This window comes from Astatotilapia calliptera, chromosome 18 (assembly GCF_900246225.1).
Source record: "Astatotilapia calliptera chromosome 18, fAstCal1.2, whole genome shotgun sequence".
NCBI classification, from domain to species: Eukaryota; Metazoa; Chordata; class Actinopteri; order Cichliformes; family Cichlidae; genus Astatotilapia; species Astatotilapia calliptera.
This window is the reverse complement of record NC_039319.1, coordinates 12,226,169-12,251,985: the sequence shown is the minus strand read 5'-3', so window position 1 is coordinate 12,251,985 and position 25,817 is coordinate 12,226,169. Positions and strand designations below refer to the sequence as shown.

At 40.5% G+C, this 25,817-nt stretch overlaps 1 protein-coding gene across 2 annotated transcripts; it reads right to left on the bottom strand.

The window, feature by feature from the left end:
• Nucleotides 1-805: 805 nt before the first annotated feature.
• arhgef18a (rho/rac guanine nucleotide exchange factor (GEF) 18a) lies at nucleotides 806-25,396 on the bottom strand. 2 transcript variants are annotated; one of them, XM_026150057.1, is made up of 20 exons: nucleotides 25,195-25,396; nucleotides 15,533-15,667; nucleotides 15,273-15,371; nucleotides 14,722-14,862; nucleotides 14,050-14,300; nucleotides 12,293-12,418; nucleotides 11,462-11,579; nucleotides 11,057-11,308; nucleotides 9,214-9,290; nucleotides 8,909-9,090; nucleotides 7,418-7,473; nucleotides 4,396-4,575; nucleotides 4,066-4,182; nucleotides 3,563-3,669; nucleotides 3,417-3,467; nucleotides 3,263-3,310; nucleotides 2,728-3,186; nucleotides 2,224-2,515; nucleotides 1,992-2,096; nucleotides 806-1,055 (listed from the first exon to the last, which is right to left on the bottom strand). In XM_026150057.1, the coding sequence occupies exons 3-20, from the start codon at nucleotides 15,346-15,348 to the stop codon at nucleotides 907-909; spliced, it is 2,787 nt and encodes a 928-aa protein (XP_026005842.1). In that variant the 5' UTR covers nucleotides 15,349-15,371; nucleotides 15,533-15,667; nucleotides 25,195-25,396; the 3' UTR covers nucleotides 806-906. The 2 variants fall into 2 exon arrangements, with proteins under 2 accessions (XP_026005842.1, XP_026005841.1); XM_026150056.1 differs by having other exon boundaries at nucleotides 15,273-15,368; nucleotides 25,195-25,395.
• Between the last annotated feature and the right edge of the window lie 421 nt (nucleotides 25,397-25,817).

Genomic DNA, 25,817 nt, shown 5'->3' with positions numbered 1-25,817 from the left:
TGCCTAAAATGATTTTCACATCTAGTTTTATTTTCAGAGGCTCAACCCTCAGCAAAAGTCATTAAACAAACAACAACAAAAAATTTACACGACTGTAAAATCAGCCTGCTTTTATTCCACGACATGTCAAATATTTTACATGGAACAAAGAGGAGCGAGAGTGTTTCTACCAGAGAAAATTAGGTACATGAGGTTAAATATTTCACATCCCCAGAACATTATTTTAATAGAGTTGTAAGTGTTGTGGATGCAATCTGCTGAGCCTTTGTTCATGTTCATTTAACGATGCGCTCACACTACTTCCACACACACTTCAAATTTGTACACATGCTCAGCAGGTTAAAAAAAAAGAAAAAATTTAAAATCATTGATATCTGATTCACTCAAACAAAAGTAAAATAAAATGCTTTACAGTTCAGTTTTAAATAGGTAAATCTGTCAGATGTACTGCTCACTCACACACCATCGTTGACTATATAAAAGCAAGAGCTTAAGACACGAGTGCTACGTGGCTACAGATCGTACTTTAAAACAAAAATGACTAAAAAAAAACAAAAAAAAAAAAACACTTTTTTTGGCCATAAAAATACAAAATAAGATCTTTCTCAAATGTACAAACGTGGCCAAACGTCTTCACTCTTTCAACATGCTCTAGCAGGACGGTGTATACATTCATCAAACATCTGCTTTGTTTACAATTATTTCTTTACACACACACACACACACACACACACACACACACACACACACACACACACACACACACACACACACACACACACACACACACACACACACACACACACACACACACACACACACACACACACACACACACACACACACACGGTCATCCTGAAGCTCCGTCTATAATTCCAGACTCGCCCAATGGTCTGAAGTTTAGGGTTAAAGAAAGATTTCCTTCTCTTTTTTCTGTTTGGCAATGTCCTTGGGGAAAGGAGGTGGAGCTGGTGGAGTAGTGTCGCTGCTCCTCCGTCTGTTGAGGTTCTGAGGCGTCTTCACGTTCTGGACAAATGCTGGAGGACTGAAAGTATCTGAAGGAAGAAAGAAGACAAATCCAGCACTCCAGGGAAATAAAAGCTCAAATTCAGTGGTGTTTATCACTGAGGCGGCAGTTTGTACAGGTGTAGCAGTGCAACCCACTGCAATGACCACATTTCTAATTTTATGTCCCTCCTGTTTATGAGACATGAGAGCAGGATCTCATTATTAGGACCTCAGTCACGTCCGTTCTGTGCCACCAAACTGAAAAGGTACAAACTCTCCACAAGAGGGTGCTGCTCAGTCATTCGTGAACTAAGGATGAACACTACAAATACGATCACGGGCGTTGCCACTCGTTGCTTTTACTCTGGATCCATTTCTGTATAAATGCAAGGTGGCCCACATCATATTGCAGGTAAACTGCTGTCCTGCAGGAACTACATCACTATTTGTGGAGGAAGTTTTGCGCTTTTGGCTGGACTCTGAATACAACTACTTAATGTGATGTGGATGGCTGATTCTTCACAGTTATTCGCATCACAACCAGATTACAGAAGTTACAGGAGTAACTGCCAAACTGAGCACACACACAAAATGAACATGTCTCCTGTCTTATTGCAATTTTACTGCCGTGTTAACACAAATGGAAGATGGCAACTGACTGCTAGCGGTCGTAGACCTGGTCTCAGTCACATTTCAAAGGCAACGAGTTCACAAGTTCCGTGCACACAGTCACAATAATTCTAGTTAAAAAAATACTGACAAGTGAAATACTGAAGAGTCAAATCTGCTCCCTCCATCCAGTCTTTTAAATCTAAACTTAAAACTTGTTTATACTCTCTGGGATTCGAGTCTGATTTGCTCATTGTGTCTCCTGCAGCTTTTCCCAGCCATGACTGTGCACGTTTAGCACATACTGAGATCTATTTTACTTATTTCTTAGCCAACCAAGTAAAAACATTTTTTACATTTTTCTCCGGTCGTACCTGTATTTATGATCCTTTGAGGACTGGTTTTTCTCTGGAACCTCAGACTTCCTCCTTCTTTCACCGTCACCTGGATGGGCGCCACCTCGCTCAGGTCTATAGAGGCTGGAATTAGAAACACAGTGAGAAATGGTTTCAGTTCACAGCCATGTGGTGTAACAGCTGGCTTCAGATTAAGTGTTGATAAATATTTTTCAAACTTCAGGTTTTAAACGTTAACCTATTTCCTGACCTGCGCTCTGGGCCCTCTTGTGGGTTTTCTTCTTGGAGACTTTGTCCTTCTCCTTGGCCAGTTTTGTGGGGATCTTCTGCTGCACGGGTACAGGTTTGAGCGCCTGGTTGGTGGTGCTGACCAGGTTGGGGAGCAGACTGGGTTTGGCCGGGTGTATGCAGATGCTCTCCCTGCGCGGTGGAACTTTTGGGGGGATTTCCAGAGAATCGAACGGTTTTGTGTAGAGTTGTAGCGTTGAGGTCAGAGGGCCTCCGTTCACTGTGCTTCCCCTGAATGACGAGTACATCAAACACTTCGGAGGGAAAAATAAATAAATACGCAATTTAAATTTTCTTTCACATTTGAATTTGCCTTGGTGTAATGTTTCCTCACTAGATCGTACTTGGAGATTGTATTTCCTTTTGTTTAGCTCAGTGGACACAAAAAAATGGCCACATGAATACACAATCACACCGTTAATGGTGATAAATGTTGCATTCATCTAATTCCAATCCCATTCCTCACCTGTGTGGGATCGTCGTAGCTTGGCATGAACTTCTTCTTAAATTTATCTAAGCGCTCCTTGTCTTGTTCCAGCCGCTCCTTTTCTTTTTCCAGTGATCTTGTGGTCTCCCTCAGTCTCTCCAGGTCCTGCTGGTATTCTTTTTTCAGCACGTCGAGTTCGGTCTTCTCCTCGCTGAGCTTCTCCTCAAACTTCCTGCACTCCTCCTCCTTCTGCTTCAGCTGAGCCTCCTGAACCTCCATCTGGCGCCTGAGCCGCTCCTTCTCCTTCTCCCAGTGCTGCTGCTCCTCTCGAAGCTGCGCCTGCTGCTTGCTCAAGCTGTTGAGTTCCTCCCTCTGCTTTTCCAAGCTGCGCTGCTTCTCGTACTCATACAAAGCGTTGCTGAAGGTAGCAGCCCGCTGGTTCTGTGACTGGAAAGCGTGCTGCAGCGCGTTCTCGCTGTCCTGTTGAGCAACGATTGCCTGCACGATGGAAAGTTTAATTTAGCCGGCTGATACCAAATAGAGAAACATCCGAATTTAAGATAAGCTGCTTTACTTTTAAGCTATAGAGCATCTGCCCGAGCATTATCACCCTGTCATAAACCTGTAAAGAGAAAAAAAAAGAGGGGGGGCAAAAAAGTAACATTTATTCATGAATAAAACAGAGGAAACGATTGCAGTAACTAAGACGATAGATATGAGATTTTGACCTCAGCCTCGGTTAAATGTAGCAGCGAGGCATCGTGGGGTTCTTCATCAGCCTGGAAGTAAAAAAAGAAAAAGCACAAATGGTGTAAATGTTCATGTTTCACCACAGGATGGACGTCAGGTTCTCACATCGTCTCACATCACTCACAGACTGTTCTGGGCCTTCGGAGGAGTGGTGCTGCTGCAGCTGGTCACTAAAGCTGTGGCTCATAGTCGGGGGACTGAAATTTTCAAGGTCATCAGCTTCTTCGCCATCTGAGAAAAACAAATCCTCTCATCATTCATATTCGATGTCACTGCAGGTTTTGGATGTCTTTGTTTTTAGCAGATCATGGGTAGTGGTTGTGGTACGTTTGAAAGAAGATAATTGCCGATCTTTGGATGTGAGACCAGTTGTGTCATGCTCACATCAGCTCTAATCGGTACAATCAAAAACTATGTAGCAGGGAGCCGACAGATTAAAGAGGGCACCACACACTTCCACCGATACCTCCATCAGGTAACTGAGAAAATTACAAGGCAGCTTTCCATTCACTGATGTCACCACAAGTTAAACATGTCACAGCTTTGATTCTGCATTAGCTGTGTTACTTTAGTATACATGTGTCCTATAAGAGCCACACACAAAGCAGGACAGCACATCAGTCTTACATTTCCAAGTGCTAGCTGCAGATTTACTATCTGCCACTCCTCCCCGTGCGTTACTCTCATCCACGGGAGCGTTTGTGTTGCTTGTCTTCAAGGCAAGCAGGTTCTGCAGGATTTCCACTGACAAAAGAAAAAGAAACAATTCTTTAATCTCTTCCTTAAAAGATAAGATCACTGCTGACTCATGATTCAACAGTGTGAGACGTGAATTTCACTTTTCCTTCAGCATACGTCTTCTACCTTAAAAACGCGGGTGTTTTCCAGCAACATCACACAAAACAACCGGAAACTACAACAAAACTGAGTCCACCTCCATCTCAGTCGCTCCCTCACCTTCGTCGATGGCTGTGTTCAACAGCATCTCCCGCTGCTGGAGGTCGTTGGCGCTTCCTACGAGATGCAGTCCATCACAGGGGGTTTCCTGTCCAGTCACATGTTTATAGAGAGCAGCAAAGAGCTGCTGCTTCTCTGTCAGACTTTCCTTTATGCGGTCGTCCCTCTCCTTAAGATGAACTAAAGAGCAGCAGAACACAACAAAAGCACTTTTTTTGCGCCATGAAAATAAATAAATAAATCAGTGGAAATCTTTTATTCAGAGAAAAATAGACTTAGCACCAGCGATGGGAATAACGGCGTTACTAGTAACGGCGTTACTTTTTTTCAGTAACGAGTAATCCAATTACTATTCCTATCGTTACAACGCCGTTACAGTTACTAACAAGAAAACGCGGTCCGTTACTATTTTTCAACAAACAGACGGTTGAAGCTGTGTTCAGCTTACGGCATCTTATATCAGTTGCACTTGTTTGGAGTGTGTAGTTAATGTGTTGTCTTGTGTAGTCAGTGTGTAGTGTTGTGGATAGTTTTGTGTTGTGTGTCAGAACAATGAGGCGACTGCTGTCTCCAGGTAGAAACAGGAGTGATACTCCTGCTGCTGTCAGACCTGCAGGTATCAGGCTGTGATGTTCTCCTTTATAGTGGACAGAAATAATTTTTTTGGAGTGGCACAAATAATTTGTGTGTGTCTTATTGAATGCAGAACAGCTGATTGTTCTGTAAATAGTTTAATAATAAATAATAATAATACATTTTATTTAAAAATAGCGCCTTTCAAAGCACCCAAGGACACTGTACAACAGATAAAAACACAGAAACTGGAAATATACACAATAATAAGAATAACAGATAAAAGTTAGAGCATACAGAGGTTTAAACATAAGCAATTTTAAACAGATGAGTTTTGAGGGTGGACTTAAAAAGAGGGAATGAACTAATATTTCTGAGGTCAGGAACTAAAAGCCCTGCCCCCCATTGTAATCAGACGAGCGGAAGGAACAGAGAGAGAAAGAGAAGATGAAGATCTGAGGCACCGGGATGGGAAGTTCATCTGTACTAAATCGGAGAGGTATGGTGGAGAGAGAGAATGAATAGCCTTAAATGTATAGAGGATTATTTTAAAATGGATGCGAAATTTAACCGGGAGCCAGTGAAGCTGCTTCAGGATTGGGGAGATGTGGTGGGTAGAGGAAGTCCTAGTAATAATACGGGCAGCAGAATTCTGGACACGTTGGAGCTTGTTAATAGATTTTTGTGTAAGGCCAAATAATAGTGAGTTACAGTAATCAATTCGAGAGATAACAAGATTATGGACGAGAATGGCAGTGGCATGAGGAGTGAGGAAAGGGCGGAGGCGATTGATGTTACGGAGTTGGAAATATGCTGCACGTGTGACATTATTGATATGTGAATTAAAGGATAATGTGCTATCAAGAATGACACCCAAGCTTTTCACAGAGGGAGAGATAGGGACCAGTGAGTTATTGATGGTGAGAGAGAAATTGTTAATTCTGGATAGCAGTCGTTTAGTGCCGACCAGGAGAAGTTCTGATTTATTGCTGTTGAGTTTAAGGAAGTTGGAGGAGAACCAGGAATTGAGTTCAGCTAAGCAGAGGATAAGGGAAGATGGAGGAAGAGTAGAATCGGGTTTGGTAGAGAGGTAAAGCTGGGTGTCATCGGCATAGCAGTGGAACTGAATATTATATTTACGAAAAATATGTCCGAGTGGAAGAAGGTAAATGATGAAAAGAAGGGGCCCGAGGACAGATCCCTGGGGCACCCCAGTAGATAGAGGAGAAGGCTGAGAAGTGAAGGATTTTAATTGAATGAACTGAGTGCGGTCAGACAGGTATGATTTAAACCAGGCTAGTGGAGTATGAGAGAGACCAATAGAAGCTAATCTGCTAAGAAGAATGGGATGAGAGATGGTGTCAAAGGCTGCACTCAGATCAAGGAGAATAAGGATGGAGAGGAGACCAGAATCAGCTGCCATAAGAAGGTCGTTTGTTATTTTTATAAGAGCAGTTTCGGTGCTATGCAGAGGACGGAAGCCAGACTGGAACTGTTCGTAAAGGTTATTATCAGTTAGGTGTAGATGGACTTGTGAAGCAACTATTTTTTCAAGAATTTTTGAGAGGAATGGTAGATTGGAGATAAATGAAATGGTTTAAAATGGTTATTTAAAAAATCGAGGTAAAAGGTAAATGGATGCAAATAACTTTATTTGCAAAACTTTAACTTTAAAATTGACAATTTATATTTGCATTTAAAGTTATGAAATATGATTCATTAAACATGTTTGTGGTTGTTACAGTAAAAAAAATATAACTTTTTCTACTCCGATTTTATGTTTTTTGTCTGATTTTAGATCAATTGTGTTAATACAGTATGTCAAAATGAAAACATAACTGTAAATTCAGACACGTGAGGTTGTGCTGAAAACAATGATACCAAACACGGCAAAGTAAATCGATTTTAAAGGTGAAATGTAGAGGAAACATCAAAAGTAGTTAAAAATGGTCAATTATACCCAGAGGGTTAAACGGTTTTTTTTCTTTTTTCTTTTTAAAGTAACGCAATAGTTACTTTTCAAGTAATTAATTACTTTTAGAATATTGTAACTCAGTTACTTTTTTGAAGAAGTAACTTGCCCAACACTGCTTAGCACACAGTGACTCTCGCTTTGTACACCTAACATTATAACAAGAAGAGAAAGGAAGAAGGTCGTTTTCCACACTCTTTGATCTTCCGGCTGGGACAGGTTGAAAATGCATTTAAAAAAAAAAAAAAAATCTTAAGTAAAGAAGGTGGGTGAGCACAAACCCAAAATCAGTTAAAAACTGGCAAATCTCCAAAACAATTTCCAAAAATGCAATTTTTAAATCTTTTAAATCCCTTTCCTTTATGAAGATGTATGCAGTAAAATCAGGTAAAGTTTCCCTCAAATTAATTACTGCAAAAATGTCACACCGGAGGATTTGCCGAGCACAAAAGTGGCCGATGTTCTCGGCCGGCTTACCTTGAAACCTTTGCAGAGTAGTGATCATTTCATTGTACTGCACCTCTTGCTGATGACTGAAAAACATAGACAACCTACTCAGTATCCACTTTTATGTATCATTTTTAATTAGAATTTATACATTTTTATTTGTACAGGGACGAGAATATGACGTGAAACGTGCCACTTTAACACATGCACAAGTGTCAATAAGAAATAATCTGTAAAATAAATATAAACACTAAGAAATAAATGGGTATGATCTCACAAAGACAACAAAAGCTGGCTGTTGGCTGCTTTAATGCTTTGACGTTCAAGTCTTTAGTAAAGAGACATCACACTTTGATCAGGGAGATGTTAACCAATGGCCAGATTTAAAAACAATTTAAATAATTGACTTGTTTTTAATTTAATAGGAAGGCTTTCACTCACCATGATTTAAGAAAAGGAATTTGTTTTATTTAGAAATAAAATGCATCAAATAAAATCCATCTATACCTTATCCTGGTCAGGGTCAGTCTAAACAGAGATCAACTTCTCCCTGGAGAAACTGGAGATTTCTTCCTGTTAGGGTTTCTTTTCTTCCCACAGCCGCCAAGAGCCATCTCAAAGGGGATTGTGTGATTGTTGGGGTGTTCTGTGTATTACTGTAGGGTATTTACGCTATAAAGCGCCTTTAGGTGACAGTTGTAATTTGGAGCTATATATAAATAAAAGTGAATTAAACTGAATCACTGTCTCCAGCAATGATTCCATCCTGATCTCCTGGAAGGACCCACCCAAAACATCTCCCTTAGGAGGCTATTTAATCAGTGATGTTACCAAATTCTGAATGAAATGTAACATTTATACTGACTAACTTGCTAACTGGAAGGAAGCCAGAAAGGATCGATGGGTGGAGCGAAGGGTGAATCCCCAAGGACACATGGTCTAATGCTTTTATTTTTCAGGGCTGTGTCCACTTAATACTATACTATACAACTTTATAGCACTTATTAATAAAAAGCATAGCATTATTAAGGCACTGCAAATTATTTAATCCCAACACTAATCATTAGCCAATGAGCTTCCCCTGGATAAGCTTCCCTGTGTGACTCCAATAACCAAAGTAGAATTGATCTTTAATTGAACACATTGATACTGAGCCTGCAACAACTTTTCTAAATCTTCATTCTAATATTTAGAGGTGACTCGAGCAAAACTCAGTCCCAGAGACTAAATTTGGTTGAATGCGACACATGTGAACAGAAGCAAACAGAGAACGCAACGGTGCATTCGCAGGCAGATGATAAAATCAAAATTTATAATAAATGTTTTTGCTGTACATTTGATGATGCAAACTTTAGTTCAGACTGGTCCACCCATCAAGGAGGACCTGGGGTACATAGAGAACTATTGATACTACACTATGGTCATTTTAGTGAGATGACCTCATACCAAAGACTGCACTGGCTTCCTTTTTCCAGAAACTACGTCCGATTTGAACGTTTTTCCTAGAAGCACTCGGCTTACCGTTCCAACGCTTCTCGTATGATGGCCTCCCACGTGATGCGCTCCTCTCGAGAGCCCATGCAGATCTCATACATCTCCGGCAAGCCGACGGTGCGTGCACAAATGAGGAAAATAGCCTTCTCCTCCATGGCCACTTCTCTGACTATCAGTCTTTCAAGGGAGATGACTGGAGGTTTGTTATCCTGCACGAGGCGCAATCATAAACACTGATCTTATTATTAAATGCAGTGAAACCTTTTATGTATAAATGATACAGTAAATGGTGTGTAAACGGTGTCAGCCGTTAACGTTTGAGAAGAACTCACAACAGCAGCAAATACGAACTTCTGGTCTTTCTCTTGTAAGAGGAGCAGCACATCTGACAGCAGCACAGCATGGACGTCTGCAGGGGGAGATTAAAGCTGCTCAGCATCAAAACAACACAAGCACTTAATGCTGTGACTCAACAGGACTGCTCATCATCGCTTAATGACAAAAAAGTAGTTTTGCCGGTTGTCGGATTGTTTCGGATTTTGACAAAAGCCGCACTGAGAAGTCAAAGTGGTAATCCACTGAGCACTCAATCCTCAAAGTTTCATTAAAAATCACACCAGAGTACACACACGCTCACCTCAGTTTACCGTCTGACCTCTGCTGATCGCTTCACAGTCACCACTGCATTTTGAAAACAAGGCGGGTCCAAGTTATGTGTAAAGCATAAGTCTAAATATGGACACGAGTGGAAATCTGTGGGAATCTTCATGTGCGTCACACTTGGCTGAGACATGTGACATGGTAAATGGTAAAATGGTAAATGGCCTGTATTTATATAGCGCTTTACTAGTCCCTAAGGACCCCAAAGCGCTTTACATATCCAGTCATCCACCCATTCACGCACACATTCACACACTGGTGATGGCAAGCTACATTGTAGCCACAGCCACCCTGGGGCGCACTGACAGAGGCGAGGCTGCCGGACACTGGCGCCACCGGGCCCTCTGACCACCACCAGTAGGCAACGGGTGAGGTGTCTTGCCCAAGGACACAACGACCGAGACTGTCCAAGCCGGGGCTCGAACCGGCAACCTTCCGATTACAAGGCGAACTCCCAACTCTTGAGCCACGATCGCCCCATGCTCTTTGTATTATTACAAATTCTCCCCCCGGCTGAATTTAACTCTGTGGCAATATCTCAAAGGCAACAGCCGCACAAAGCGAATACGACACTAATGGATGTTGCTGTCAGCACGAGGAAGTAAAACTGTTTCACAAAGCAGGACACACTCTGAACTGTAAGCAGCAGGCTTTAAAGTCTCTATTATGCTCAGAGCAGCTTTGCATGACTCACAGTTCAAAACAATCCTCTTATATTGAGCATTTACGTTCGTTTTTTTTGGGTTTGTTTTATTTTGCTGCTCTCAATGGCTCAAGGCCTTGTAAAAACCTACACAGGTTCCGTCTTAAGCACGTTGAGTTTACATATAATTAAATGTGCTTAAGACAGAACACAGATAAAACAGCCATTACTAGATCAAAGTGTTTGATTGTGACACCTTTTGACTGTTTGAGTTTAAGTTTGATCTTTGATATATTACATGCATGTGTGTTTTATTTAACATATGCTCCTGCGTTTAAATTTTCATGCGCTTCTGTGCATTTGGTTTTGTTCATTCATTTAAATACCATCAACTTGCTGAGGACTGCAGTTGAAAATGAATCTGTGTGGCTAAATCTTATTTATATATACATAAACACGAATATCATGCTGAACCAAGAGAAGCGGAAAGAATAAAAATGAGGAAAAAAGCCAAAAGCTCAGGTTTCAGGCTTGTTTAACATGAGACCTGCTGGTTTGTGATCTCATTACAAGCTCAGCAGCTCGGCTCGAAGATCAAAATGTCTTAATAAACTATTGTCTCTCTGCACAGTCTACAAAATATAAAACAGAAATTTATAACATATAAATGTATAACTAAGAAAAATAAAAATGAAGAATTTATCACAACAAATCAACATTGAAAACTAATATTTTCATTGAGAACTTTTATCCTTTTCAGGTCGGGACTCAGGAAAACTGACCGGACCGTCAGTCACTGTTTACTTTGGATATTTAGTAAAACGCAGACATACACAGACGCACGTCCACAGTCATTAGAGCTCGTCACACACCTTTCTGTTTACCAGATGACTTCCAGGTGACCGCGCCTTCATGCACCAGCTTCCTGTTGCCCTGAATCAGATCCTCCCTGCGGATGACCTCGCCTCCGTTCAGCCGCCCCACAGATTTTGGATCCAGACGATAACCGATCTCTCTCACACGAGCGGCTTTCTCATAGTCTTTGACCTGAGCGTTCACCTGGGCGATGGTGTTTTTGATGCACTCCAAGGCTTTGCTGAGAGACCTGTGGTCGTCTGTGTCGGCTGTAAGAGCGAGAAATAAACGATCCAACCACATTTATTTCTTTTTAAAACCCTGCAGCCAGCAAGGTGAGCAGATTTCACTAATTTCAGCTTGTAGACATGTTGCTTAGTTAAACACTGAAAGTCTCGTTAAGGTGGCTGTTGAGATTTTACCGTCGATGTTTTGTAGGAGTCGCTCCACCAGCACGGGATACTTTGTGATGCGCTGAGTCACCAACAGTAAGCAGTCGGAGATTCCCAACCTCCGCACCAGAGGCAGCTGACCTATTTTCTTATTTATAAAAAAAAATAAAATAAAAACAAAGAAGTTTCATACATTTTAGATACTTGATCAAATTTGTTACTGTATTTGCTTGTTCAAGAGATTACATTAGAGTACCAGATGTGTGACTGCCATTTAAAGAGAAAGTCTCAAACACTGTTTGACAGTAGACAGCAAGACAGAGAAAGTGATACACACAACATGTTGAAGAATAAGAAAAAACAAGCCGCTTTGTGTGGTTACAAAGAAATACACTGGTCAAAAACGCTGAAAATACATCAGATGTCAATGAGAAAAATAAATAAATAATTGTACTGGATATCTATGCCGCATCGTTTGATAGGAATGAAAATGATCAACCTGCAGAGGGGCTGAATTCAAAGACAGCCTGAAAAAGCAAAGTTCCATTGCAGTACCTGAAAACTCGTACTTAGTAATTTGTATTAAAGAACGCAGCTGACACAATGGTTCCTGTGACCTGATACTGTAAACACTTGATCTAAATTTAAGATAAGATAAGATAAGATAACCTTTATTAGTCCCACACGTGGGAAATTTGTTTTGTCACAGCAGGAAGTGGACAGTGCAAAAGTTATGAGGCAAAAATTAGAATACAATAAGAATAAACAAGGATAAACAAAGCGGACCTGCTCTTGTTCTTCAGCTAAAATTTGAAGGAAATCATTTCGACTTGATGCGAACAGCGAGTGTGGATTTCTTACTCTGTCGAGGGCCTGCAGCCGCTTGTTGTTCTGGATCAGATCTTTGTAGATGCGGTCGGCTTCTAAGTGATGGCCGCAAAACATCCCGTAATAAGCCACCATCTGATCTCCTATTGAACCTGAAAACTGAAATAATTCAGGGGGGGAAAAAAAAAAAAAAAGGGATATGAAGGCGTTAATACTAACAATGATGTGCTGAATTCACGCAACAACATTTTCCTGGTGTGTGGATGCTGGAAATAAGAGATTTTTTTTTTTTTAAAAAGGACATTGATATATGCTGATGTGCTGACTTGCGTTAAGATTTCACAGATCTGTGAGTTTACCTAGAAAACAACAACAGGTGTAGGCGTTTTAATAAACATGAACCCTCTGTGTTAGCATCGAGTTACACTGGAAAAAGTTTTCCATACACTGTGTCAGAAGCAGAGGTTAGAGAACGAAGACTAACATTTCTACTTGTGTGAAAAATGAATATGAAACAGAAAAATTCAGATCCGAGCTTTCCTTCTTGCTTCCCAGCTGACCAATGACTGTAAAAATCATCAGAGGTGTCTGGATTTGCCCAACAACAAATTCAGCTCACAGAGGGATGCACTTAGACGGGCTCTACAGGTTAAGGCCAGTGAGCTCAAGGTCAGTGAGCTCCCAGCCTGGCTCCAGGGACAGCAGGTCTACCTGCTCTCACCTCCGGCTCACCTTTGGGTATTGACCTAAAGAATAAGACTGAGTAATATGAGCAGCAGAACTGAGCTTCCTCTAAATGACACCTCATTTAAAGACAGGGTGAGGAGCTCTGTCATTTGGGAGAAGAGCAGCTAGTCCTCCACACTGATGACAGCCAGTTGAGATCAGGCATATAAGAAGATTACTTATCCCACATGAGCATTTGAGCATTTTTGACCCACTCCCAAACTACTTTGAGGGCCTATAACAGTGTGGCACTGTGTGGATTCTCATTTCTCACTCAGGAAATGTGTTGATAAATGGGGAGCATGAAAAAAAAGTGTGTGTGGGAATATGACGTCAGTGGCATTGCATCGTTCCTGCACGTATTTACTGCTCTTTGTTTGTGGGTCTGTGCCTTCAGTTTTGTCTTGAGTCACTGAAAAACTGCCCTGTTGGGTTGAGGTCAGACTCATTTGACTCATTTGCGCACTGAAGAATATCTTATTTCTTTGCCTTAAGAAAATATTGGGTGAACATCCATTCAGTTTTGCAGAATCGGGCTAAATCTGGGCAGAGTGAAGAGCCCTGCGCGCTTCACAATTCATCCTGCTGCTTCTGTCATCTGTCCAAAAATAAAAAATAAAAAATCTATTTCAGAACTGTGCACGCTCTCGTTAAAGTAAAAGTCTAATCTGGCCTTCCTGTTCTTGTGGTTTTTACCTTGTTATAATCCCTTTTTACCTCCATTCATGAAGCCTTCTCTTGTTTGTAGACCTTGATAATCACTCCTACTGTGACTATCAAGGTCTGTCTGTGGTCTGTGGTTGTTAGGGCCTTTTTCAGTAGCTGAGCTGGTCAGTGCATTCCTTTTTCAAGAATGAACCAGACTGTTGGTTTAGCCACTCCTCTGATAGGCTTATTTTTGGAATTGGAATTTCAATCAGGAAAAGTGATCCTTCAGGATGTTGAACAACCTGTTTATTCTCCAATTTCAGGACCTTTTTCCCCCCATTTGGACCTCTAATGGCTTCCAGATGAGTAAATAATAAACATGTAAGCAGATACGGCGCACTGCTTTCCCAGCTTACCTGAGAGATGAGGACATCTGTTATCTGTGATATTTGGTAGTTAATCGGGTTTCCTTCCTCCTGACTCTGGTTTCGGCACATTTTGAGGCATTTGAGGAAGTGCTCGTGGATGACGAGTAGGGATTCGATGCCCGGGAAGAGCCTCTTCAGCCGATCCTCTTCTATCAGCTGGGACTGCCTCAGCTCGTGCATGAAGACCCCGAGAAGGATTTTTAAGGTGTGCACGAGGTGCACCTCGGTCTTGATCAATTCTAGGAAGTACATGAAGAGAAAAACTCTTGATAAAATATTCTTCTTTCTCAGCACCAAACACTGTGACTCTAAATGTTTCCCCAATGCAGCGTAAAAGACAGGGTCAGCAGGTCAAAGCAGCGTTCAAAGGCAGACAAGAGAATTACTAATGTCATCGTACTTATTATCACAGCAGAAGTGTGTCTCAGCAAAAGGTCCTATGAGGTAAAGAGAGAATCCACCACCGCTGTTGTAATCATAATTATAGGCATTAGAAAGAGCTCTCAATTCAATGGGTGATTGACATAAGATTCTGACACGCTGACAAACACAGGAATTTATGCACGGATATATTTTGACAGGTTATAGAAAAATACCCATAAAGAGCAAAACAGCATTCAACATTTAGGCCTCAACTTGATTCAGTATAGCTCAGCGTACCATAGATGATGTCTTGTCTTTTTATTTCCTCTTTGCTCAGGTTCTTTAGGTAGTTCTGATCCACAGTCAGACTCCAGGAGTCTGCCTCCAAATTCTGGGCATCGGCTTCAAGCTCGAGTTGCAGCAGGGTATAATGGGAGTCTGGATGACACACACACACACACACACACACACACACACACACACACACACACACACACACACACACACACACACACACACACACACAACAAGGCTTGTGCTTTGTGGTCATATGAGTGCGTGTCAGTGATTCACTGCTGGTTACACAGGTTTTTTTGAATCTGCTTTTAATAACTTTTCTTTATATAGCAACAGATTTAGGTCTTTTCCTTATTTATATACAACTGCATACAAAAATATTAAAAGTGAGTAAAACTAAGCAGCACTGGACTGTGTTAAATATATTTATGGACAAGAACAACAAAGACTATAAAAAGGTATTTTCACCCAGGAAGTTTCCACCATTATTTTCCGACTGTGACAGAAGTGAGGAGCTGTGAGCAGCTCCAGGTCGTGCTTGACCGACTGACCTTCGAGGTTGATGGGATCAGTCAAGTCCTCACTGGAGAGCTTCAACCGATCTCTCCAGCTATCGGTCTCCTCCATCTGTGCTAATTTGTCAATTTCTACTGAGTGAAAAGAAAGAAAAAACCCCCACAAAGGAACAACGTCACAAAGAATAACACAAACATCACACAACTTGGAATGTGTGGTTAGGTTTGAGTTTCTTCACTAGAAAACAGCCTATTTATTGTATCAGGAGTAAAACTAAACCTGGGGACGTACACACCTGGGGCTTGTGTTGCTGTAAGAAGAGAGGGGTTGATTTTGGTGTTTTTGGGTGGGGTGGGGGGCAGTCATGCGTGGACCGAGGAAGTTGGCTGAAAGGCCATTGTGGGCTGGGGGAGAAATACTCTCCCCAGGGCTGTGTGAGAGAGCAAAAAACAGTCTGTGAGAAACATGAGCAGAAAGATGAGGACTGCTAACAGACTAAAGTGTCAGGTGGTTAAAACACTGAATCTCTAGCAAATTTGCTACATCGCAAATGTCCCCCTGCTGCTGCTTCGTCACTAGCGGATTGCTGCTGTTACCCACAACTTGTTTGGAAGACTTCATTCCTGTCTGCAAACAGTCGCCAACTACTCTCTGAGCTGCCTCAAAGTAGAAGTGTGCAACTGAAGGCAAACATTCTTCATTTACTCCATTCACTCTATTCTTCATTGCAGATAACCCAATGGAAGGAGGCTTTCGATGTAGTGGTAATTCTCGGCCAGTAATTTCACGTAGCAACAGCAATTAAACCTCAATCAACCGGCCAATCAACCGGTCTCCAGGTCTGTGTGACTGGAGATTAAAGCAAACTACTAGAATATCAATTTAGACAGAAACTTTATGTAGTCAGGGCAACATGATACCGCTGAAGGTCACAGCGTGATTGCTTATTGCCATCTGTGAAGCCACAACTTAAACTCAAACACAAGTTTATCATTTTAGGGGAAATAAAGTAAAATATAACTTTATTATTCGGCTCTGAAATCTCTCTGTCCTCAGACAGTTACACAAAAAGACTTCCTACCAAAGAAAAAGAACAATATTGGCAGACAAGTGGTTACAAAACTAATCTAGTCTTGTGTAGAGGGAACTGGTTTAGCAAACTGTGACAACACAGCTCAAGTCAGACCAGCTTTCAGGCTAACTAAAAGAAGAAAAAATTATGCAAGACAAGTGGAGCTGCACAAGTGATGTCATTTATTCAATTAACACAGGTACAGCAGCTGCTTGCACAAACACAGATCAACATTTCCTTTTATTCTTTGAAGGGTCATTTCGCTCAGCATTTTCCTCCTGACTCAGAGATCTGCATCTCTGCAGGGAGATGACTACGGACACATCCTTTTACACTCAGCTTTTCCTCGTCCCTCAAATGACTTTTTATCATATTCTTTTCTGTGACCCCGAGTGACTCATCTGCTTCTAACACTTCTGCCTCGCTTGTTTTCCAACTTAAGCGTGTCACCGTTTCCCTGAGACAAGGGGCGGGGGAAGGGAGGGGGGTGCAACAGAGAAAAGACACTTAAATTAGTGCACAGAAACAAAAGGAGGAAAAAAAAGTATATGGGGGCCTGCTGGTTGGCAGTGTGCGCATGCTAATGGGTGCTTAAGTGTCAGCGACAACAATCTACTGGTCTTTGCACACACCTACATGTGTTTAATCAGCAGCAGCAAAGCCTGCTGGAGGTCTGACAAAAGAATGAACAACGCAATGAAGAAAATGATGATGGGAGTAAACGTCAAAAACAGTCACAACTTTAGCAGCAAAGATCTGTATTTTACTGGTTTCCCACCACACCCAAGCTCAAAGCTTCATCATTTCACCCCACAGTTTAAGGAGGAAAGGCAGCAGCTGTTCAAAGCCAGACACACCTAAAGCACACACACACACGTTACTATGACACAACTCATAAACACACATAGCTCTCGCCTGCAAACTTATGTCTTTTTTTTTTTTTTGGTAAAACAAGAAGAAATCTAAACTTATACTTGCAGCACACTCTTCAAAGAAGCAGTTTCGGAGCTTCAACATTATTCTTTTGGCTGCCATCATGTTATTTATTTGTAGAACCACAAGTGATCTTTAGGATACAGAGCTACAGCATGAGCCAAGCAAGTTAGAAGTTAAAGGCGGTGTACCTACCTATTTACTTTGACTGTCTCTAACATTTTATATATCAGGAGATAAGTATATTTAACAAAAATAATCTGGAAATACAATCTAGGATGAACTACAAAATGGGGCATATTGCACTTAATTCACAAAAAGTCAAAATACAGAAGCATTGTGTGGAAAAACTCAGTAACCCGTTACTGCTTCCACAGAAATTAAGAGTGCGAGACGTAGGTCTGCTAATAAAAAGCAACTCATTGATAATAAGCAGGTGTTAGCACCTCTAAAAAGATGTTTTTGCTAGCAATCTTAAAGAACCAATTGCTGCTGCCCATCAATCTGGGAAAGGCTATAAGGACATTTCCAAACAATCGAACTGCATCTTTCTGTACTGCAAAAGATTATTCACATGTAATAATGTGAATAATAATAATAATCTTAAGGTCAGACAGTGCAATGCTCAGAGAAACCGCAAAAAAAATCCAAGAGCTCTCTCTCAGACTCTGGAAGTCTCAGTTAGCATGTTAAATGTTAAAGTTCATAAAAGTTCATGACAGAGTAATTGAAAAAAAAGACTGAATACACTTGGCTTGTTTGTCAGGTATGCCAAGAGAGTGAGTGCACAGCTGAGGTTTGCAAAACTGCATCTGAACAGATGTCCTTTGGACAGCAGAGATGTTTGGCTGTAAAAAAACAAAAAACCAAACACAGCACATCAGTAGAGAGCTGAGGATTTGGGCACCTTGCAGTCACTGAGTGCACCATGATGTATACCAAAGTATTTTAGCGTCAAAGAGTGAGGACATCTGCCCAACCCGGTTGTTCAGTGATGACGCGACGAATCCTACTTCCGGGTCTAAAGTAGTCTGCGTTTAATATGGCTTTTGTGTTGTTAACATGTTTAATGTTTTGTATTTCCTTCTATTTAATCTCAAAAAGCTCCTAAAACAGTCAGTGATCCCTATTGACCTCCCTCTGCTTTTACCACTAATCATTTATTTAAGCTCAGTTTTTAAAACCTTAGGATGTAACTACAGCCCAGCCCATGCAGCAGTATATGAATGACTAACCTCGTATTGTGGATGGATTATCTCAGTTGTTCTCCTGGCTGAAGTTTGGTCCTTTTACAGCATCCTGCCATGCGATTACATTTGTTCCTGACCACCGAGAACACTCACGGTAACTTTTATCGAGTGGAAAAAAAGTTAGCTTGTTTATATTATCCTAACATAGCTGTGTCGCTAGCGGTCACGTAGCACATCATTATATACCAGCTAGCCCAACTTCAGTAACCCTACAAACGTCACTGCTGTTTAGTTTTCTGTCTTCATTTATGTTGGAAGTGATAGCAGAGCTGTACGTTTGAATTTGTTTCCAAAACCCCGCAGTCAGGACATGCTATATTGTATTTAGATAGAAGCTAGCGAGCTAACTCCCTGCTAACTTCTAACTCCGTTACATGTCATAAATTCCGTTTTCATGGATGCCTGGATGTTAAACTCAATTGTTGCACCTGGTAGAGCAGAACGCTGATCATTTTATTAAAGATGAAAGACTTTAGACAGTTTTTCAACTCTCAGTAATGCCATAGTGATCGTTTGATATATGGACCTGCAGCGGAGTTTAGACCCAGACATGGCTAGTGACGTCAGACTGAACAACCGGACAGCTAAAGCCTGACTGAAAGTGGGTCATGAATGACTGACAGAGTCAGTCACACTGATTCTTAGGTTTTATTTTCAGAATCCAGAGCTCAACCTTATTGAAATGCTGTGGTGGAACTTTAAGAGAGCTGTGCATAAACGAATGTCTGCAAACCTCAATGAACTGAAGCAACATTATAAAGAGGAGTGGGCCAAAATTCCTCTGCAGCGATGTGAGAGGCTGATACCATTACTTCAGGTTACTGCTGCTGAAGGTGGCTCTACCAGCAACTGAATCACACACTGCATCTGCATATTTGTTTATTTTTTGATTAATAAATTGGATGTACATAAGATGTAATCAGTTGTTGTTCATCTGAAGTTGTATTTACTCAATTTACTCAAGACCAGATAAGGGCGAGATATCTTTTATGATGTCCACATAAATCAAAACGGTTACAAAATAAACCAAAGTGAGAATACAAAGACAGCATCATGCCTTACTGTATCATGTTACAGCACTTTCTTTAAAAACCAGCTTTTAAGCTGCATGGCACATGGTTATCCATGTAGTGGCTGTATCATTCAACAGCTCGTTGAAGACAGAAGCCACACCTCAAATGATTCACCCACATGGGGCGGAGAGGGAGCAGAGCAGCGTGAAATACAGGTCGTTCTCTGCAAGGAAATAAAAACAAAAAACAAGACTGGCAAGTCTGCCGAGTATTCTGCAGAGGACAGAGACGGGAAAATACTGGTGAATGACGTGTTTGAAGAGTAGCTTTACTCAGACTTACAGCAGCATAGCAACAGGAGGACTTCTCCTGGCAAGACAGCCCCAGCAAGGCCACCCACAGCTCAGAGCCAGAAGAGGCCACAAATCCAGTGATCCATTTGCTCTTGGCCCTCATAAAACCCAAACAACGTACATTTCACACATAACTACAGTAGAAAATATGATCAGAGAGAGAAATACTGCAGTGCTTGCTCTCTTGTGCAGCCTTGACACACAGTTTACTTATTGACTAGAAACAGGGTGTTTTTAACTCCACTGCAGTGTGCTGTAATCGCATGCCAATGTGTTTCTGTCAGTATGAAGAGGTGAATCTGACCTTTACTGAGTCCTCAATGTGAGGCTGGAGCAAGAGCATGTGTCTGCATCGTGGAGTTAGAGTCCCGGATAACCCAGAGCACGGCTAAACCTTTAAATGTTACACCAACCTCAAGGCCTTCAGCTCCATTTGTGGTCTGAATTTATAAGATTACAGACGTTTACTGTATTTTCTCACCATTTCAAGCTGCTATTGGTTCACCTGAATTCATTAAAGTGTGTGAGACTAATTAATAAACCTTAGAAACCTTAAAGTATATTATGTGCAATTTTTAATACTTAAATATACTGTAAAACAATATAAAAAACAGTAGACCGATTATGCTGCTTTAACGCCTTTCCAACACTCATCTGCAGCTCCCTTAAATATCAACAAAAGGCCCTTTTAGCCGCTCCATTATTTTCTATAACCGATGGATTACTATAATTGATTGAATAGACTTTACTCCGGGTGCCCTTCCTTCACTAAATCTCGAGCCTGTAGTGGGACCTGTAGTACAAATGACTGGTGGGCAATACAGCCGCTAATCATCCCATCATATTTCAAGAAAATCTGTGATAAAGATAAGATTGACGATATAGAAACAAAAATACTCAACATTATCAGTGCTCACAGCATTTATAAGTGTAAGTAAATGAAAGGCCTTTTCTATTCTTCAATGAGCTACTGTCATTGATGACTCACCTAATACCTAATTTTAGGTGTGAACCTACTGAAATAGCAGCAGCATTACAATGCAACAGTAGGTCAATTCAATTTGACCTTCAATTCATGTGCGGAGGAAACCAGGCAGTGCTCGTCACCTGGTCTATGCCATCTCTACAGTGAAGCATGGTGGTGGCAGCATCATGTTGGGGGGGGATGTTTTTCAAAAGAAAGATTTATGTAGCAATATACAGAGACGTCCTTGACGAAAACCTGTTCATCTTCCAACAGTATATAAAACAGTCTCCGCAACTCTGAAAGTCTATGTGGCCAACAGCAGACAACATTATGCCCATATCGTGGCCTAAACCAATCATGAAGGTGCTGCTTAGAGTAGCTGAACACGCCGCTGAAGCATCGCAGCACTGACTCCGTGCTGCTGCTGTTCGATCGATTTGTGTGTCACGCGCATCTCTGCATAGATGCGCAGAAAGGGGAAATAACGTAGAGAATTCCCAAGATAATCCAATAGTGCACGGTGACACCTGCACATTCCACCAATGTGCTAATGTTCCGCCAAAAAAAATCCTAGGTTGGTACGACCAGCCGCAACTCTGAATGTCTCTGTGTGGTCAATAACAGACACACATTATGCCCATATCGTGGTCTAAACCAATCAGAGATAGTCAAGGGCAGAACCTCTCAGATGCTTATGTCCAAGGCAACATGTTCAGATATTGAGATATTCAGTTCGAAGCCTTTGAGGCTCTTTTTATTTTGACTTTCTTTTTATTTTATATATCTTGAGATATTTTAAGTTTAAATGTCAGCTCAGTGAAGCACTTTAAGCACAAGAACTTTTTCAGTACCATATTATTCGGACTACAAGGCGCACTTAAAATCCTTTCATTTCCTCAAAAGTGTACCTTATTGTTGGAGCATTACGGCTAGCGGACCTAAGAAAAAAAAGTTAGGCGCACCAGTAAGGAGTGGCTTCAGGACCACTCTAAATACCCCCGGGTCGCCCAGCCAGAACCCAAACTTGACCCAGACTGAACATCTCTGGAGAGATCTGAAAATGGACCTTTAGAGGTTCTGCCAAAAAGAATGGGAAAAACTTCACAAAAAAACTTGTAGCATCCCACTCAAAAAGACTTGATGCTGTAATTCAATAAAAGGTCCATTTAATTTATTCCATTTTGGAATACGGCTGTAAACACGACAAAATGTGCTGCTTGATGTCACACAATAAGATTGAAAAAATATTCGCTTCCTTGGATTATTATTTTATTTTATCTTTTAAACCAGCTGCTTAAAGCCCTGCTTTTCCAACATGTAAGCGCATCATCCACTGTTTGCACTTCCTGTCATTATGAAGTGCAGCTAGCTGAATGCAGCTTGTAATGCTCAGCAGATTCATTTGTTTACATTTAGGCCACACATCACCAGCTGATAGTATCGCCTCCTTTGTAGCCTCGGTGTACGGTGTGTTTTTGCCCAACAAGTTTGTTGTTTCCAGTCTTCATCAGGAGTGGATTTCTTACATACTTTGCAAAATTCTGTGCTTTATCGGAAATTGCTGAAGTAGCTCCCTTTTTAGATACTAAAACGTCATCGCAGGGCAACACACAACTCTTGCTATCAGACACGCCTGAGCTTTTTTCATTGTTGTGCAATACTGTAAATTTAGGCAGTTATCTGATACAATGGCTAGTACTGCCTATACCAATACTTATATCTTATAAAGTCAGCTTATGTAGGCGAGAGCAGTGTGTCATGATTTATGAGATGAATCATCAGTTTGCAAATTTTGAAAACATTTTCATGACAACTAAATCAGTTTTTTACTTTCCACAATTTGAGGTATATATTTTCATTAAAAAAAAAATAATAATAAATAAATAAATAAATAAATAATAATAATAATAATAATTTGTTAACACAATTCAGTGGACTACATACTAAAGGTAGAGGATAGAAACAAAGTATTGATCTTATCGTGCCGATATTAATTTGATAATATCAATATTTGGCTCTATCTACCTACCTACAGTGCATACTGGGATATATAAACACATGATGATGTGAGCTTTATATCACGTAAAGATGTATTAATGATACGGTACAAAGCCCTTAAAAAGCACGTTAACATACCCAGGATATTTTTACTTCTGATTCAACCATGAAAAGTGCTTTACAAACCCAAACATGGCCGCTAACAGCTGCATTTTTCAGTTTGAGTGCAGCTAGCCAAACAATACAGAGTGAAAGTGGACAGTATAAAACTCATTGTTGCAGCCAGGTGCAGATCAAAAATGGTCTTATTGTCCTTATTTTCCTCTGAGTTACCGATTCTGTCACTAGTTAGCCAACATAAACTAAGTCTATTAGTCACAACCAACCACATGACGTAGTTCAATATTGACAGAAATGGCGATAAACATGTTTTTAAAACTTAAACTTTAAGTATTTATTTCTTAAATCCAGCTTCACAGTGTTACATCTATGTCAGTGTTCAAGAGCAGGGCTCCATGATCTAAATTTGCCTTTATATGATTAATGTTTCACGTCCTCTTTAAAACCTAAATAAATAATAATCACATCCTGCACAGACATCCATCCGGTTGTCAAGTGATGACGTATGAACCCTGCTTCCAGGCCCAAACTACTCTGTTTTTATTAAGGCTGTTGTGTTTTTAACATATTTTAATGCTTTGTATCTTGTTCTACTTAATCTGAACAAGCCCTTAAAAAGTCAGTGATTACTGTCTGCCTCTCTGGGCTTTTAATACCACTAATTATCTGCAGCACGTAACTACAGCCCAGTCCTTCAAATTCTCAAATCTTCACTTTTAAAACCAGCAAAAATTGTCTTCAGCTCTAAGCTTTATGTACACAAAAACTTTGAAAGATTAACCTTTCAGTGAACTTAAACTTGCGGGTAAATTTGTGACTTCTATCATTTAATCCAATTTCAAATGCTTCAATTTTACTCAGATAATAAACTTAATATGCCACTTCTATAATTTTCCTGCTACACCTGAACTCTTTCAGATCTTAATATGATCTAAATATGGCCACTTCTGGCTTCAAAACCCCCAAAATGGTAGCCAATAAAACGCTAGACCTGAGGCTGCGAATACCAAAACAAATGGTGTAATGACGTTGCAATGGCTACTTCCATCTTTCGTATACAGTCTATACTTCCAACTAGAACTGTTAAGCTTTGTTAAGCAGATTTAGATTTTTCCTTTTCTGATTATGTTTGGTTTGTCTAAAATTCTTAGTTCAAACTTACATCTAAAGTTTTAATGGTTTCAGACCTGCATAAACACGTCTATCAGAAATATTTTTCAGAGGCATTATTTAAAAACCACACATACATTGTTTTTATTTTTACTGTTACAAGTTATATGCTTACATATACAACTAGCTTCTTAATGCTCTGTATTTTTTTGTTTTCTTTTTTTAATCAGCCAAGGTTTAAAAACTTTTATGACTAGCCTACATTTCAGCGGACACCAAGATTTATCAGCAATTGTAATTTAGCTGACACTTGAGGTTTTTCAGTTGTATATGATTAAATTTATGGATTTCAGATACATTTCTTATTAAAATTTACTTATTTTTATTTTATGTTATTTTGGTCGACACGTCCTAATTTTAATATATGTGCAGCTGGCAGAGCTCTACGTATCACTCCGCCAAAGGAAAAACGTTCCATTCCTGTGCGTTTTATTGGTTCGACGTTGTATATGAATATCACTCCGCGTATGGAATAACCCTATTTTTGTACGTTTTTAACGGTTATGGATTAATGTCACTGCGTAGCTAGTGACTTGACACCCCAAAAGGAAAGTTCAGAGAATACTCTTAATTTCATAGGATAGTTACACATGATAATTATAAACTCTCGAACTAAACTCCGACTACATTCTAATGTGAATGTGAGGTATGACAAGGTAACTTTAATTCAGTGCGTATGTTATTGAAGAACCTGTCATAGTGAATCTGCTTTCACCGAAAGGAACAGAAACAGGTGTAAAGCCAGGAGAGTCGAGAGAGAAGGGAGCGCCAACAGGTGACTGAACACGTATCCCAACCTTGTTTATAAAGTTTATGACTCCTGTTTTTCCCACTACTTGGCATACGGAGCTGAAGTTATGCTAATTTAGCGACCAAATTCAAGACAGTCAAGTCGAGTCAGTTTTCCTGCTCACGTCTTCTTAAAACTTTCTGCGTTCGCGACGCAGCGTTGCGTTTTACGGGGTTAGTAAGCTAATTTAGCTTGCTAACGCAATCCCTTCATGCTTGTTAACTACTTCTATCCACTTGATGCTCATATGCTAAACAATAATAGTTAACTCCGAGAACGGTTTCATCTTACCTGCTATTGAAATGAAGCCGAAAGAACGAGAAGACAGGTTTTCTGTTATTTCCAGGTAAAGGTAAGCGAGATCAATCTTATCTGTCAGCAGCGCCCGCTAAAAACAACAAACAGAGAGGATGTCTCCGAAGGAACAAGTGCACAAATAAGAAGGAAAAAAATGGAGCTGATGAGGGAGGGAGGGAGGGAGTGTTTTAAAACAAATCCCAGCCTCTTTTGTGTAAACCCTCCTTCCTCCTCTAAGCATTGTGGGAATGTGCTGCTTCAGTAATACCTGATCTTCATACAGCAACTACCTCTTCTCTCAATCCTTAAATTAATACAGACAGCTGGCATCTGCTGCAGTTCACCTTCCCAGTAAGAAACTCTGGTAGCCATTTTTAGTGAAAAACAACTGCTGTGAATAGTTACATGCTTTTATTTTGGCAAAAACAAGCACTTGTCCTTTGTGTAGGTTCAATCAGGTGTTGCAGGTAGGAGCTCAGCTAGCATAAATGAGACAGCATTTCTTTAATTTATTTTGCTTGCTAAAGCAACTGTCTTGAGGGTGTGTGTCTGTGCGTTTTTGGTAAGCTAATACTAACAGAAGTTATACTACACTCAGTGTCTAGAAGGTATTTTGG